Here is a 15,328-nt window from a genome sequence, read left to right as displayed (position 1 = left end):
CTGCGTCCTCGTGGTTAGTGCTGGGAAAGAAACCCTGGCAGCTCCCTCACCATCTTCAGCCCACCAAGTTCTTACTTCATGCCAGCTGTATGAAAGGAAGCATCCAGCCAGTGCTTCTTGGACTGGAGAGGGTAAGAGGGCTGCCATGCTTTCCTTCCCTGTGCACCCAACCTCCATGACATAGGGGAGAAGAACAGCAGAGGGGGGGAGAACAAGGTGGCAGCACAGGGGAAGTGTGGCTGCAGCTGAAGCAAGGGAGAACATGAGAGAAATGAGGGCAATGGAGTGGGGTGGCAAGGAGCACCCTGGGGAGTGAGAGTACATTTTGTCAGTCCCTCAGGCCCCCTGCCCACCCTGGCCCAGGGACACCCATCCCCACTTGCCCTATTGTCCCTACATCCCTGGTTTGTGGCTTCTGCTCCCTGCCTCTCCAGGAACTACCGGGCAATGCCTCTGACCTGCCAGACCTGCTGGGCTTCCTGCTAGCTTCAGGCAAGCACCAGAATCTCCTCAATTCAAAAGTTGGCTGCATTAGGCGGAAAGGGCCCAATCTATGGCATGCAGCTGATGCCACAACAATCTAGTGACTCCAGTTATTCTAGTGGAATGATCTTGCATGAGTTTGTCCAGGTTTAGCAGGAACCAACCAGTAAGGTTAAAATTTGCAGTTATTTCAACCTTCAGAATGTGTCTGCTAGCAGCTGAAATCAGTTTGTTCTCTTTTGTCTCAGTGATTTCAGCATTCCTCTGAGAAAGACTTGATTAAATCTGCATTACACAGAGCAATAATGCTTGGGGTTTTCAGTAGGAAGTGGAAAGATACAACTCTAATATGAACAATTAACTGGTGGTAAACTCTGTAAAAATAACAAGGGCAAGCAATGTATAGCCTGTAGGCCACAGCTGATACATGAAGGCCCTTCCCATCACCTTTGCACTGTTGTGACACCTGGGGGCGGGGGGAGTGTTTTTAATGGGAATACCTTTGGTTGGAAAAATGTGCTTCCCAAACCATATACTACTCATCCCTACACTTTGGAAAGAGAAGTTAATCCAAATGATGCACTTTGTTTAGGTTTCCCCTATGCTAGGGATTCTCAATGTGGGGTCTCCAGATATTATTGGACTTCAGCTCCCATAATATCCAACCCCAGTGGCCTTTAGGTGGGGATTATGGGAGTCAAAGTCCAATAACATCTGGGTATCCAACATTGAGAATCTCTGGTCTATGCCACCATGGTGGCTTTCCAGATTAAGGAGCAACCAGACTGCTCTTTGCTGGTGCTCATGGCAGTACAGTGCAGAGGACATTATTGTAGCTTCAAGTTCAGCAACTGTCAGGTGAACCAAGGAAAACAATAGAGTTCCACCCTGGCCCTGTAAAGCCTAACCCTAGTCTGGCTTCTTCTCAGCATGAAGAAGCCAGTTAACGTGCCCCTTGAGTTAAGACTATGCAGCTTTCAGACTGTCAAAATTTATTCTCCCACATACTGTTTGCTTTTTCTAATTTCCATCCCTGACAATCAGTCATATCTCTTCTCTCTCTTTGTGCCATAGTTCCACCATGTATCAGTCTTGCAGTGATTGATTGATTGAGTGAGTGAGTGAGTGAGTGCCATCAAGTCGGTGTTGACTCTTAGCGACAACATAGACAGATTCTCTCCAGGATCATCTGCCTTCAACTTGGCCTTTAAAGTCTCTCAGTGGTGCATTCATTGCTGTTGTAATTGAATACATCCACGTTGGTCGTCCTCTTCTTCTCTTTCCTTCAACTTTTCACTGCATTATGGACTGCTTGCAGTAACAAGCATGAATTGTTCCCATTTGCTAAGCAGGGTTTGCCTTGGTTTCCATTTGGATGGGTTACATGTGGGCCATGTAGGATATTCCTCTTAAGGTATGGGGCCGTGGCTCAGTGGAAGAGCATCTGCTTGCATAGTTCAATCCTTGGCATCTCCAGGAAGAACTGGGAAAGACCACTGCCTGAAGCTTTAGAGTCTGTGTAGACAATGCTGAGCTAAATGGAGCAATGGTCTGAGTCAGTATAAGTTTCCTATGTTCCTAAAAAAAAAATAGAGTTATGAGAGACCTTAACGACTGGCAAGTTTACTTTCATAGGCAATGTCCTTCTTCATCAGAGATGTTTCAGGTGCATTCCTTCCAGTAAGCAGTTTATCTCATTGTTGCATTTATCATTCAGAAGCTTTCTGTGATGCTTGGCCTAATCTACCATCTTGAATTTTCATGCCAAAGCTTTTGCCTGTCAGCAGTGGACTCAATACCACCTTTGGCTTGTGACCTGGCTGTAAACACACAGGCAAAATTCCTTCAATCTTGCTCAAGGCAGTAGCTGTGATGAACTGTGCTTCACTTATGCTTCTGCTGGACAATGGATTATCAGGAAAAGTGAGGCTCTAGCATACCCTTCATAGCTGAGCTTTTCATTATCTTCTCATTTTGAATAGCCTCAAGGATATTTGGATAAATAAAATTGTGCTGTATCCTATAGTGACATTCATTCTATGCTTTTCATTAGTGCATATATCTCATTGTTTGTTCTGTGCCACAACCGATAAAAAAAATTGCCCAAATGGGACTAAATTTCTGACTTAAGACAAGCCACAGTAAAAAAATCATTTATTTCTACCCTTCAGATAAATCTAACTCCTTATTTGAATAAGATTAGACCAAGAGAATTGATGTACCAGATAATAACAACACTCTTTAATATGGATTAGATACATATAAAATGGGCTTGTCAGAACAAACTGCTATAGCTATGAAATTACTTTAAGCATTTATTTGGCACAAATAGGTTTGCAGATACTAGGCTCTGGGCTTTTGTGTGTTTATAAACTTCCATTCCTTCTGTTCTTTAAAGCATATCTACATCACATGTTTTCTCCATGGGACTTTCCATATAGTGTGCCACACGTTTAAAGGCCTTGTCAAGCGGTTCCCCATCATAGTTTGTCCCTTTGGTACAGACCCCTACCCTTCCCTGGATTTACCTTACAGACTTAGCCAGTCTACTTGAATAAAAGTAACAATAAACCCTTGGGGAAGTGGGGGGTGGGGGCAGGATGGGTTTTAGAAGGGATAACCAGTAAAAGTTTATCCTTTGAAAAGAGGAAAACTATTAGGTCCTGAAAGGATGCTGTTTACAATTTAAGATATGTACAGTCAGCGCATGTAGAGAAGCCACTGAAGAAAACCTTAGTCAAAAAGCATCTAGCAGTCATTTGGCTATATTCTGTACATATGATGATCCTGGAAGGAACTGGGTGGAGAAACTACATAGTGGGGCCTTTCACACGATTGTGCGGGTAGGTGGGCGGCCAGGCGGCCAGGCAGGGTAAAGTCTTCCTTCCCTACAGATGATCCATATTGGTCCTAGCCACGGCATGCCACTGCGCACACAGTTCCCATGAGACTGGGGGTGGCATTTCAGAGGCCAGGGGAATCCCATAATGCACCGCACAATGAGCACAGTACATGGGAGACCCCCGGGAGACCGGCGCTCTAGACACGCGTCTCTGTGTCAGCACGGGTTGCGAGCAGCTGGCGCTGACACACGATCCTGGAGCCTGGGTTGACAGTGTGCTTGCTCCGTTAACCCAGGCTAAGAGCCAGGCTTCGGCACTGGGTTTGGCGCCACAGCACCACTGTTATCCATGGGGATCCATGCGGTTCTCATGGGGAGCCAAGCTCAGGCTTCACTGCCTAAGTGTGTGTGTGTGTGTGTGTTACAATATTACAAGTATTACAATATTGCAAGTGGCAATGTGGATTATTGTGAAAATTTTATTCTTGCTAGCTGAGGTTTATTGAATTTTATTCATTCATTCATTTAACTAAAGTATATAGTATATACCACCCAAAACTTATGCCTCTGGTGGTTTACAATAAAAACAGTACAAATTAAAACATTAAAACAATTTACAATTTAACACAATGTTAAAGTTGTTAAAAACTAATAAAAACTGTAAATCTAATTTAAAGCCTGAATGAGCAAATGTGTCTTAACTGCCTTTTAGAAAGTTGTCAGATATGGGGAAATTATTTAGAAGGTTATTAATAAATAGATTGTGTGTATGTATAATAGGGGTGTATAATAGGGAATTGTTTTTTTGTTTTGATTAGTACCTGAATTGAAGCCCCCTGATTTGTTTTGGGTTCAAATTTGACACACACCCCGAATCACCCCAGATTCGATTTGTACCTGAATTTTCTGAATCTGAATCAATTCAGATTTTTAAAAAGGGTCCTGGAACCAAAATAGTGGGGTGAGTGGTAGTGCCCAAAGGGTGGAAGCTACCACCCAAATTTCAAACAAATTGGGCAAAGGGGTGATTTTAAAAGAATTTATGCATTGAAGTTTTCCCCCATAGGGAATAATGGGGATTTCAGCAAACGTAAAGCTCCATGTGGGGGTACTAGGATGGCCCAGAGTGGGTTGTGGTGGGTGGTAGTGCCCAATGGGTGCAAGGAAGCTACCACCAATATTTCCAAGAAATTGGGCAAAGGGGTGATTTTTAAATAATTTGAAGTTTACCCGTCTTTAAGCTTTCCCCCATAGGAAATAATGGGGATTTCAACAGCCTTAGTTATAACTCCCCATGGGGGTGGCACCAGGGTGGCCCAGAGCAAGTTGTGGTGGGTGGTAGTGCCCCAATGGATACAAGGAAGCTTCCACCCAGATTTCAAAGAAATTGGACAAAGGGGTGATTTTAAAATGGTTTTTAAAGTTGGCATGTGTTGGGGAAGATTCAGGGCAGAAAGGGGGTTTAGGGGACAGAAGAGTGGATCAGGTGGTAGTGACCCCATGGGTGATTTCTACCATCCAGATTTCAAATAAATTGGTGAAAGGAGTGATTTTTAAAGAATTTCTGAAGTTTGTGCATCTTCACCTTTCCCCCCCCCATTGGGAATAATGGGGATTTTAGTAGCCTCATAACTCAACTTGGGAGGCACCAGGATGGCCCAGAGCAAGTGGTGGTGTAGTGCTCATAGGATGCCAAGCACCCTCAAAACCCACTAGCCCATGGGGTACTGGGTTTTGTTGTTTCTGAGGTGTTCTGAGAGTAGATTCTCTGGTAGCAAATAAGAGTGGATTCATTTTCAATGACAAACAATGAATCCACTCTCATTTGCCAGCAGAGAATCTACTCTCAGAACACCTCAGAAACAACAAAACTCAGTACCCCATAGCCACAAAATGGAGGTCCGAATCTCTGAATTTTTTGGATCTGGATCAGGGGGTGATTTGTTCTGTACCCAAATTTGGGCAATTGAGAACAGGGGTGATTTGTTTTGTCTACAAATCACCCAAATCGGCCAGATTTTGGTACAATTCATTTTGTACCAGAATCATTTCTCACTTCCCTAATGTATAATTGACCTTGCTTCTCTTTTAACAACTGATTTTGGGGTTTGGATCAAGGATACATCCTTCTATTTTTTTCTTATCAGTGATATAGAACAGGGGTTTTCAACTGGAGTACTTGAACCCCTGGGAGTACTTTGAAGCTTCATAGGGGGTACACAGAGTACACAGTACCCTCCCACCCCCCTGACTCACTTGCATGCAATACTGTTGGCTTCCTTTTCAGGAGGAGGGAGGGGGGAGTGTCAGTCAGCTTCCCTCCCTCCCCCCATCATGTGACTGGCTGGTTATGTGCTCAGATTTACTTCCAGGGGTCCCAATTCTTGGCTGCTTATATGGGGTACCTGAACTGAAGCTTTGAGATAGAAAAGATACACTTGTTTAAAAGCGGTTGAAAACTTATGATATGGAACATTCTTTAAAAATGAGCAACTAGAAACATCAATACACCTTTCTAAACTGTCTTTTAGCAATTTGCCATTGTTCAATGTTGTATTCATCTTTTTCAAAGATGAATATATGGGTTAGTGTTTGAACAAACTGAAGTATGCAGACATAGGACAAATCCCATACTATGTACACTACTATATGTGAATATTTGAATCCTTTGTATAAAGAACCCAAGGTATCTTGTGTTCCCCAACCTCAGAAATTCTTAAAAACAGGAAATCAAGTTATAACAGCCAGGGGCGTACCAAGGTTGGAGTGGGCCTGGAGACGAGATTTTAAACTTCATTTTGTGCCTGTGTGAACACTTGTGCACATCAAAAGGGGGCAATCTCCCAGTATGGAATAAATGAATAAACATTTTTAAATAGCCTGATTAATCTGAGGCCCCCATGGGCATCAACTACCACCCAGCCCCAAAGCAATTGGTCGAAGGAATGATTGTTAATGATTTTAAAAAGATTTTTTAAAGTTCTATTATTTCTCCCATAGGGAATAATGAGGATTAGATTCTTTGATGTCAGATAGATTCTACATAATGAATCCCTATGTAGAATCTATGTGATATCAAATAATCCAATACATGTGGATTCTCTGGTGTTGGATTCTCTGCTGGCCAGTTGCCCCCCCTCTGCTAAATATAAAAGAGTCACCACTTTAAAAGGCACCTTTTTGCTCAGTTAGCAGGGGGCTAACTGAAGCACAGACTTCTTCAAGCAAGAAGAAGTTTAATTGCTCTTTTGAGAGTTATATGAACAGTTTGCATATAAGTAAAGTATTTTGAAGTGAGGAAAGCATGTGTTCCTGAACATGTTATTTCTTTTACAAACAAAGAAAAAACCAACCCAACATTCTAATTACTATATTTTTACAAATTCATTTCTGCGGTCAGTATAGAAAATGCACAGCTAGATGGACAAAGGCTAGATGGATGAAGGGTCAGACTCCATCTGTTTATGTAATCTAGCATCCTCTTTTCAACAACAGACAGCCAGTCAGATACCTCTAGAAGCTTGCAGATTGGGGCAGGAAGGCAAGAGTCTTCTCCCCACTGTTGCTCCTATTCTGCCCTTCCTCCAAGGAGTTCAGGGCTCCTTGAACCCCCCCCCTCCATTTTGTGATCCTCTCCCTGATTTATTCTGACACCAATCCTGTGAGGCAGGTTAGGATGAGAGAGAGACTATGTGGCCTAAGGTTTACCCAGTGAGCTTCATGGCTGAGCAAGGAGAGACCTGAACCCAGTCATTCCCAATCCTAACCCAGCACTCTAACCACTACATCACATTGCCTCTCAAGTGTTGGTTCACTTACCTTGGAGTAAGTCCAATTGAGTACAATGGGGCTTATTTCCAAGTAGACATGAATAAGATGATACTATGGGAAAGGAAAAACCTGCCATACAAAGCTGGGCTGCTGGCCTCTTTTTTTCCTTCCTTAAAGAGATTTCAGCTTCCCCGCCTTCCAAAAAAAACACCCAAAGTGTACTGAATTACACCCTCATATATCCTTCCTCAATGGGTGCCTCTCCCATCACTGCAGTGCACTCCAGGCAGAAGCAACTTGGTTTTCTCTCTCCCTTGCTCAACCCCACCCCAATCACCTTTCACAGTCCCCAACCCCAACCCCGAGACAGCCCACAATGGGCTTTTTCTCCTCCTTGCTCACACCCCACCCTCCTGCTTAGCAACACCTTCCTACCCATTGGGGCCAGCCATGGTCAATCAAGCAAGGGGAAGCAAAGGAAATAAATAAAGAATGAAACCACTTACAGGGGCACCGCCAAGGGGGCTTGACTTTGAGGGAGGGGGTGGAAGGAAAGAACATTACATGTTGTCGGAGGAATTCAGGGAAAGGAGAGCAAAAAAAAAACCCCGTGAACAAAACATGAATAAACCAACTCTCAACACACTTGAAAACAATAGAACTTATATAGAATATATAACAAAGATCGCCTTTATGAAATTGCCAAAGCCACCTGGCCAAATGGGGATACTCAAGACAGGTGTGTCACCAAAACAATGGTAAATAAACACCTTATCTGATTGTGGTCAAACCACATGAATTGCCATCACTTTTTTTTCTTTGTCTTGGAGGAATTCAGGGAGCAGATCTCAGCCTCCAATGTGTGCAGGGGCTGCTAGGGACCAAGGGTGCTTGCTGTGTGCAGGTGGCTCCTGGTGCGGGCTGCTCTCCACTCCCACAGCGGCGCCTCTCCTTCCCACTTCCCCTTCCCTCCACTGCCTCTATGCCAATCTCGCGGCTCGCGCAGCTGCAGTAGACTTGGGCTGCTCCGCCTCCTCCTCTCATGGTGGGCGCCCAGTCTCTTTCTCTGACTCTAATGGCAGGATCATAATGGCAATGGGCAGCGACAGATGCAAGCAGCCTGACAACTGCAGCGCACCCCTAGAGTGACTGAGTGTGCCCCTGACCGGTGCTATTTTGGCCCCTGCGCCGGCCCTCTTGAGGTCTCCTCAGAGGCTGTGGACCAGGAGACATTTGTCTCCCTTTGACTTATTGACGGTACGCCCCTGATAACAGCCTATGTGGCCCTTCTGAGTATGACACTCTTTCTAGTTTGACCATAAATGTATGTATGTGATTTTAGAGATTCTCACATTATACAGAGAAATCAAAGTGATGAGATGGATGTAGGGATGCCTCTACATTTCCCTTGGATTTAGTAGTTCTGGTTTATCTTTACTGGTCCTGGTCACAGTGAGACTCAAATGCTTTCTTCTGTTGTTCTGGTTTGGAATTCCAGAACTGATAAATGCTGCTGTGCATGCACAGTTAGTTATTACTTTAAACTTTCCATTCCCTTCTGTTGTTTGATTTCCCCACTCTTTCTCATTTAAGTAAACCATGGGCATGAACAATTCTGTGCATAAAAACAATGGCTATCATGTAGTTATTGTTCAGCCTTTTCAGGCACACTCAATTGCACCTACGTTCCTTTTAGTGACTGGTAAGGGCCCACTGTTAGTTCTAATGTTAAGAAAAAGAACAGAAAGAGAGGCAAGAGCACAGTGTATATGTATTATTTCCAAAATTAATAAATTATAAATTATTGAAGTTAGGTACGTTATACATTACATTCTCCATGTAAAAGTAAGCTGGAAGACAGGAGCAACAGAATGTGGGACAAAGAGAACTTATGGAGGAATCCACTCCTTGATGATTGGATGAAAGGGCAGTGGGATCATGTAAAACTGTATGCATGTCATTGCTGCTTTACATTTTCTCATATAAAATGCTTGAAATGTAGAAGTTATTAACCCTAGAGCCAAATGCTGGTTTCCCATAACACCCACACACACCAAGTTAAGAAGAAGAAAATGTTTATCCAAAGGGATAAACATTAAACTTTTTTCTTAGGGTAGATTCTATAAGAAAAACGTCAGGCAAAATAAGGATCACTCCACTCCAGAGTCAATCAAGGTGGTTTATTACATCAAAGCATAATTTGCTCTCACACATTGGCATATCAAAGGCAATACTTACAGTTCCTTGTTCATTGGGGGGGGGGAAGTAGAGAGATCCATTTTTAGCTGGTACATGAAAATTTCACTGTTATTTTTTCTCTAGCTTTTATGTACTCCAAAATATTCCCATCTTAGACAAAGATGAGAATCAGCTTGATAAGTTGCAATTAGAAAGTGATGGCATATTTTCACTTTCTGTTGCTCAAGATCACATTTCTCATTTAACAAGTAAGGGAAAATTAATCACATAACTTCATACTAGCCCAGACTTGTAGGGACAGTGGCTGACATACAGAGCAAAGATGCACCAGTGCAATGAGAGAACAGCCAGCCTAGACTCATTCTCAGTTTTAGTTTTCCTGATACTGATGGACATACAGAGCAAGGACGGCCCAGTGCAGCAAGAGAGCATCCTAATAGAACTTCCCAACTAATTGTACTGGTGCAGCAGAGAAGCAACAATTTTTGATGCCCTTCCATTCCCCAGGAAGTCCTCTGTGCCACCCAAAAAATATGTCCATGAGGGTTGCGCAGCCCTCAAGGACATATTTTTGGGTGATGCAGAGTGCTTCCTGGGGAAGGGGAGGGCGTCAAAAATTGTCCCTTCACAGACTACACCAGTGCAGATAGTCAGAAAGTTTTACTGTATTAGGCTGTTCTCTCACTGAACCGGTGCATCCTTGCCCTGTATGTCAGCCAGTATCAGGAAAGCTGGAGCTGAGGCTAGCAAGGGATGTTAAGAGCAACAAAAAGGACGTTTTCAGGTATGTTCAACGTAAGACAACGAGAAAGATCATGGTATGCCCACTGCTCAGTAAGAAAGGTAAGATGTTAATGAATGACAAAGAGAAGGTAGAACTGCTCAATTCTTGTTTTGCCTTCATCCCCTCTCAAAAGGGGAACTGTGTGCAACTGGGAACTGTGTGCAACTGAAAACCCAGCTGCATTAAATGAATTCCAGAATGAAGAATTGTGGCTGAGCATAAAACATGCACTAGTTTGATCAACCAGCTCCTGTTATGTTCTTTATACATAAGAGCACACATACAATAATTAATTGGTCTTTATACAGAAGAGCACACACAATAATTAATAGGCTGGATGTGAACCAGTATATCATTTGCCATTTTTCCAGTAATGAGACTTATTTTCTCCTTCATTGCAGGTTCATTCCTATACCTAAGTACATCACAAAGCATGAACTTCCTCATTTTGAGCCCTTGGCTGAAAAGCAACAGTGAAGACTGTACTGTACAAGTGGCTGTCTATAAATACTTCCAGCAAAGTGGGGAATATGTTGCTCAAGTCCTCCGTGTCAATGAAAGCAGCTTCAAAGTCCCATTGACCCCGAGCAAAGAAAAAGGAAAACACGGGTAGGTCTCTCTCTCTCTCTCTCTCTCTCTCTCTCTCTCTCTCTCTCCTCTTCCTGAAAACTGGAATGTTATCTTGAATGTTATCTATATTTCTGTTGTCTGAGGCACTTAATATTGGGACCAGAATACATTTTCATCAGTGGCAGCATCTGCAGACTACTACAGATCCCAGTTTTCATTATCCAGCTTCAGCCTAGACTAGTTAAGAGAGAGGAGAGCGGCTCAAAGCTCTTGCACAAATCAAATAGCCTCAGTTCTGATCATTACGTGGTCACCAAAAATCAGATTGGGCTTATATGATCATGTCTGCCTCTCCTGAATATCTTTGAGTGCAATCATGCTTACCTTTTTTCCTCCCTAGTTAAACCTGATTTTGCTCTCAGGGAAATGGCTTTGTTCTTATTTATGGTTACACTGTGATTATTACTAATAGTGGCATGTCTCCCATCTTTCATATTGTTCTGTCAATTGTTATCCTGACTGGTTACTGAATCAAATTAACATCAGATCTTAACCATCTAACATCAGCATGGGAAAAAGTATTTTTAACAGTGTTACGGGAATTTCTGTTGATAGACCCAGAAATAATCAGGCAGTACAAGTTTTAGAGGAAATATACCCATAGCTATTGTATAACATATATTGTATATTGCTTTGGCCACTTATTTGGTTGAAAGATATTCCAGAAATATTGGAAGTAAAGAAATAAACCTTCACCTCAGTGGTGTACAAGCCAAAACTTTACTTAGGAAACCACCAGTTCATGTTTCTTCTGGCTAATACTTCCACAAAAGAATTACTGTATATGCTTTGCTTTATTAGTGTTGCTTTAACAGGGGTGGAGCTTCAATAGGGCAGACAAGCCTGAAGAACCCACACACCTCTGCCTCCGAGGGCCACCTCACTCTGACAGGGGCCACCTTGCTCGTTTCCCACCACCTTCCCCCACTGGCTGGCTTGCAGCAGTGGAGCTGCCCATCCTCTGACCCAACTGGAGCACAGGCATGCCTCCACCATTCCTGAGGAAGAGGGGGAAGCAGGGGAGCAAAATGGGCTGGGAAGGGGTGGCAAAGGGAGCAAAGGGGCATGCAAAGGGGTGGCAGGGTGCTCCAGAGTTTGCACCTGGGCCGCCTTCAACCTTACTATGCCACTGGCTTTCATAAACATGTGCGTGGCACTGAGTAAAAGCTGACTAGGGATTGTTGATTAGGCGGTATAAAAATGTAACAATAAATAAGAAAAAAAACCCATTTTATATAAATGAATAGGGATGTGCATGAATCTATTTTTTTCTATTTGATTTGTACCCGAATTGAATCACCCCCAATTTGTTTTGGGTCCGAATCTGCCCCCCCAATCACCCCAGATTCTATTTGTACCAAATTTTCCAAATCCAAATCTGAATTGATTTGGGGCAAAAAGGGGGTTCTGGGGGCAAAAAGAGTGGGGTAGGTGGTAGTGCCCAAGGGGTGGAAGCTGCCACCAAATTTCAAAGAAATTGGGCAAAGGGGTGATTTTTAAAGAATTTTTAGTTGGCGCATCTTTAAGCTTTTCCCCATAGGGAATAATGGGGATTTCAGCAGCCTTTTAGCTCCAAGTGGGGGGCACCAGGATGGCCCAGAGTGGGTTGTGGTATGTGGTAGTGCCCAATGAGTGCAAGGAAGCTACCACCCATATTTCAAAGCAACTGGGCAAAAGGTTTTCTTTTTAAAAAATTGAAGTTGGCATGTCTTTGTGGCAGATTCAGGGCAGAAAAGAGATTTTGGGGACAGAAGAGTGGGTTAGGTGGTAGTGCCCCAATGGGTGCCTGCTACCACCCAGATTTCAAATAAATTGGTGAAAGGGGTGATTTTAATTTTTTTCTGAAGTTTGCGCATCTTTAAGCTTCCCCCCCATGGAGAATAATGGGGAATTTCAGCATCCCCATAACTTCACTTGGGGGGGGGCACCATGGTGGCTGTGGTGTAGTGCACATAGGGTTCCAACCACCCCCAGAACGACAAGCCCATGGGGCACTGGTTTTTGTTGTTTTTAATGTCTCAGGTGTTCTGAGAGTAAATTCTCTGGTAGGAAATGAAATAATCCTCATTTTTCCCTATAGGGAAAAACTGAAAGATGTGCCAACTTTGAAAATTCTGTAAATATCACTCCTTTGCCCAATTTCTTTGAAATTTGGGTGGTAGATTCCACCCATTGGGCACTACCACCCAACCCACTTTGGCCACAAAATGGAGGTCCGAATATTCAAATTTTTGGGTTCCGAATCTAGGGTGATTTGTTTTGTACCCGAATCTGGGCAACTGAGCACAGGGGTGATTTGTTTTGTCTACAAATCACCCAAATCAGCCAGATTCGGGTACAAATCGTTCTGTACCCAAATCGATTCACACATCCCTATAAATGAATGAATGAATGAATGAATGAATCACCCAAGAAAAGCAAAGTCTGTGAAAGTGGTAGATGGAAGAAGAAAAAACAGCTCCAGTTACACACGTTGTCTTCGACCTATTCCATATGGGAAGTTTAAATTTTGTTTGGCTATCCAGCCTTTGTAGCCAGCTTGGAGAGCCAAACCAAGAAAACTGTCCTCCTCCTTCCTTGGCCCTGGGATATCAGATGACTGTAGATGAAGCTGTGAGTACTGGAGTGAGCAGAGGCACCCAAAAACTGATTGGCTGATGTCCTCTGTTGGCACAATGGCTGAAACTCATAGCAGAAGATGCAGATTGGCCCTGAGAGAATCTCTTTCTTTTTCACCTCTTACTACTTATTAGCCCAGTGGGTCTTTAAAATGTGGAGATAAAGAGCAGTGGCATATTCCATCTGGGACAGGGTTTTTGTTTTTTAAATGCGCCAGTAAAAATGGAATTTCACATCTAGTGTTAAGCATCACAAAACCTGATTATCCATATAGAAGTCCATACCCTGGTTTAACGTCCTTGCTATAATTATGTCTCCACCTTAATGCCAGCCCGGTGTTTAAAGAGATCAGAAGAACTTCAGCCAATATACATCTTGCATTAAATCAATTCATTAATTCACCCTCTTAGTAGGTTCTAATGAATAAAGCATTTGTATGTGTTTGCAATGTTCTTGTTTTTATATATTGGTTCTTGTGTATCAAGAAGAATGTCCAGGCTTTCTGTCTAGCAAAACCATTTTGCTTTTTCTGGGTTCTGGCCAACTGAAATATCCCCTAACCGTTCTGTAATTAAGATTAATTGCTAGCGATGTCTCACTTTGTCAGACTGTGCGTTCTTTTAGATTGTGGTTAGCGTCAAAACAGCAGGAGTGTAGTTGGGCAAACTGATACTGGATGCTTTAAAGTAATTTTTTTTTGTTTAATTTAGAATTTAATTTGAATATATGTACGATGAATGTTCCTGGTGTTTTGATTACCAACTTTACCTTTATGGCTGCAAAATCCACACTGAGAGTAATTCAAAACAGTCATCAAACTGTTTTGTTTGTTTAACATGGCGGGCTGCAGAGAGATTAATTATAACAGTGGCCATGCTGACTTATTGCAGGATACGAAGAGATGGCTGATTATCTGATTGAAAAGTGGAGCAGAATGGTCTAGTAAATAAAAGGGGGTCAGGCACTTCAGGAGTGAGCTTGTGGTGTGGGTGAAGGGGGCTTTAACCCTCCCCCCTCCTCCAGTTCTGAATTGCCTCTCTCTCTCTCTCTCTCTCTCTCTCTCTCTCTCTCTCTCTCTCTCTCTCTCTCGTGCTACGTAGACTGTGGCCACTATTTTGCCAGGTGGTGGGGGCCACTTAATGCTAGAAAGAGAAAGAGCAGTCGTAGGGACCTAATATGGATTAGGACTAGAGGGGGAGAAAAAAACGCTACGCTACAGTCTTGATCCTGATGGTTCTTCCCTCTTAAGCTGCTGCAATTTAAGTTTGAAGAAGCAAGCACTGAAGGTCAGACTACATGTTTAATGTGTAGTTTGGCTCATAGTTAGACTGACCAGAAGCAAAGGTCTCCCTTGCCTTTAAAAGTTTATTGATTGATTTGATTGATATCTCCATTAATTCTATAGAGAGAACAGCTTACAGCAATTTTGGGTGTGTTAATAGTTTTGTCCACAATAGGCTCACAGTCTAATTGAGTAGAAGTAAGAATCTTTGCAGGTTTTTAATGCAGATTTTCTTCTTTCCTTCCTGACTAGTAAAGGTACAGTTGACTTGCAGTCGCCCTTCTTGAAGGTGTAGGCTGGGCAGCCTTGCAATTTCCCCATAACATTTGATTTATAAAATGAAGGAGGGGAAAAACAGCAGAGATCCTAAATTATGCTTGGTTCCAATTGTATGACTTTCCTACTTGGAAATTATAGATTGACTGTCTTCTAATTGACAGTGGAAAGAAATATAATTGTTTAATATTTACTTGTTTATATTTCTGACATAAGCCACTCTTCAGCCAAACTGTGAAAGCCGCATACAAGGAAATGCATGAAAATACAAATAACGATAAAACACATTTGAAGTCTGCAAGAGGACTTATAGTACAGTAGTGAACAAGCTCCTCGGCAAAGCAATTACCATGTTAGCTGCCTTGTCCAAAGGATTTTGAAATGTTCAGTCACAAATGTGAAAATATCCATTTAAGAAAACACCTTTCCAAATACAGATACC

General features: G+C 42.7%; 1 protein-coding gene across 1 annotated transcript in view; it reads left to right on the top strand.

Moving 5' to 3' along the window:
• The window catches only part of LOC128339408 (ALK tyrosine kinase receptor-like), a 621,195-nt gene that overhangs the window by 490,107 nt on the left and 115,760 nt on the right, over positions 1-15,328 (top strand). The window contains exons 4-5 of the mRNA XM_053283273.1: positions 10,481-10,688; positions 13,235-13,322. Coding sequence (XP_053139248.1) covers positions 10,481-10,688; positions 13,235-13,322 — 296 coding nt within the window. The remainder of the gene's footprint in view (positions 1-10,480; positions 10,689-13,234; positions 13,323-15,328) is intronic.

The sequence above is a fragment of the Hemicordylus capensis genome, chromosome 1, assembly GCF_027244095.1.
Source record: "Hemicordylus capensis ecotype Gifberg chromosome 1, rHemCap1.1.pri, whole genome shotgun sequence".
Taxonomy (NCBI): Eukaryota; Metazoa; Chordata; class Lepidosauria; order Squamata; family Cordylidae; genus Hemicordylus; species Hemicordylus capensis.
This window is presented reverse-complemented; position numbering and strand designations above follow the sequence as displayed.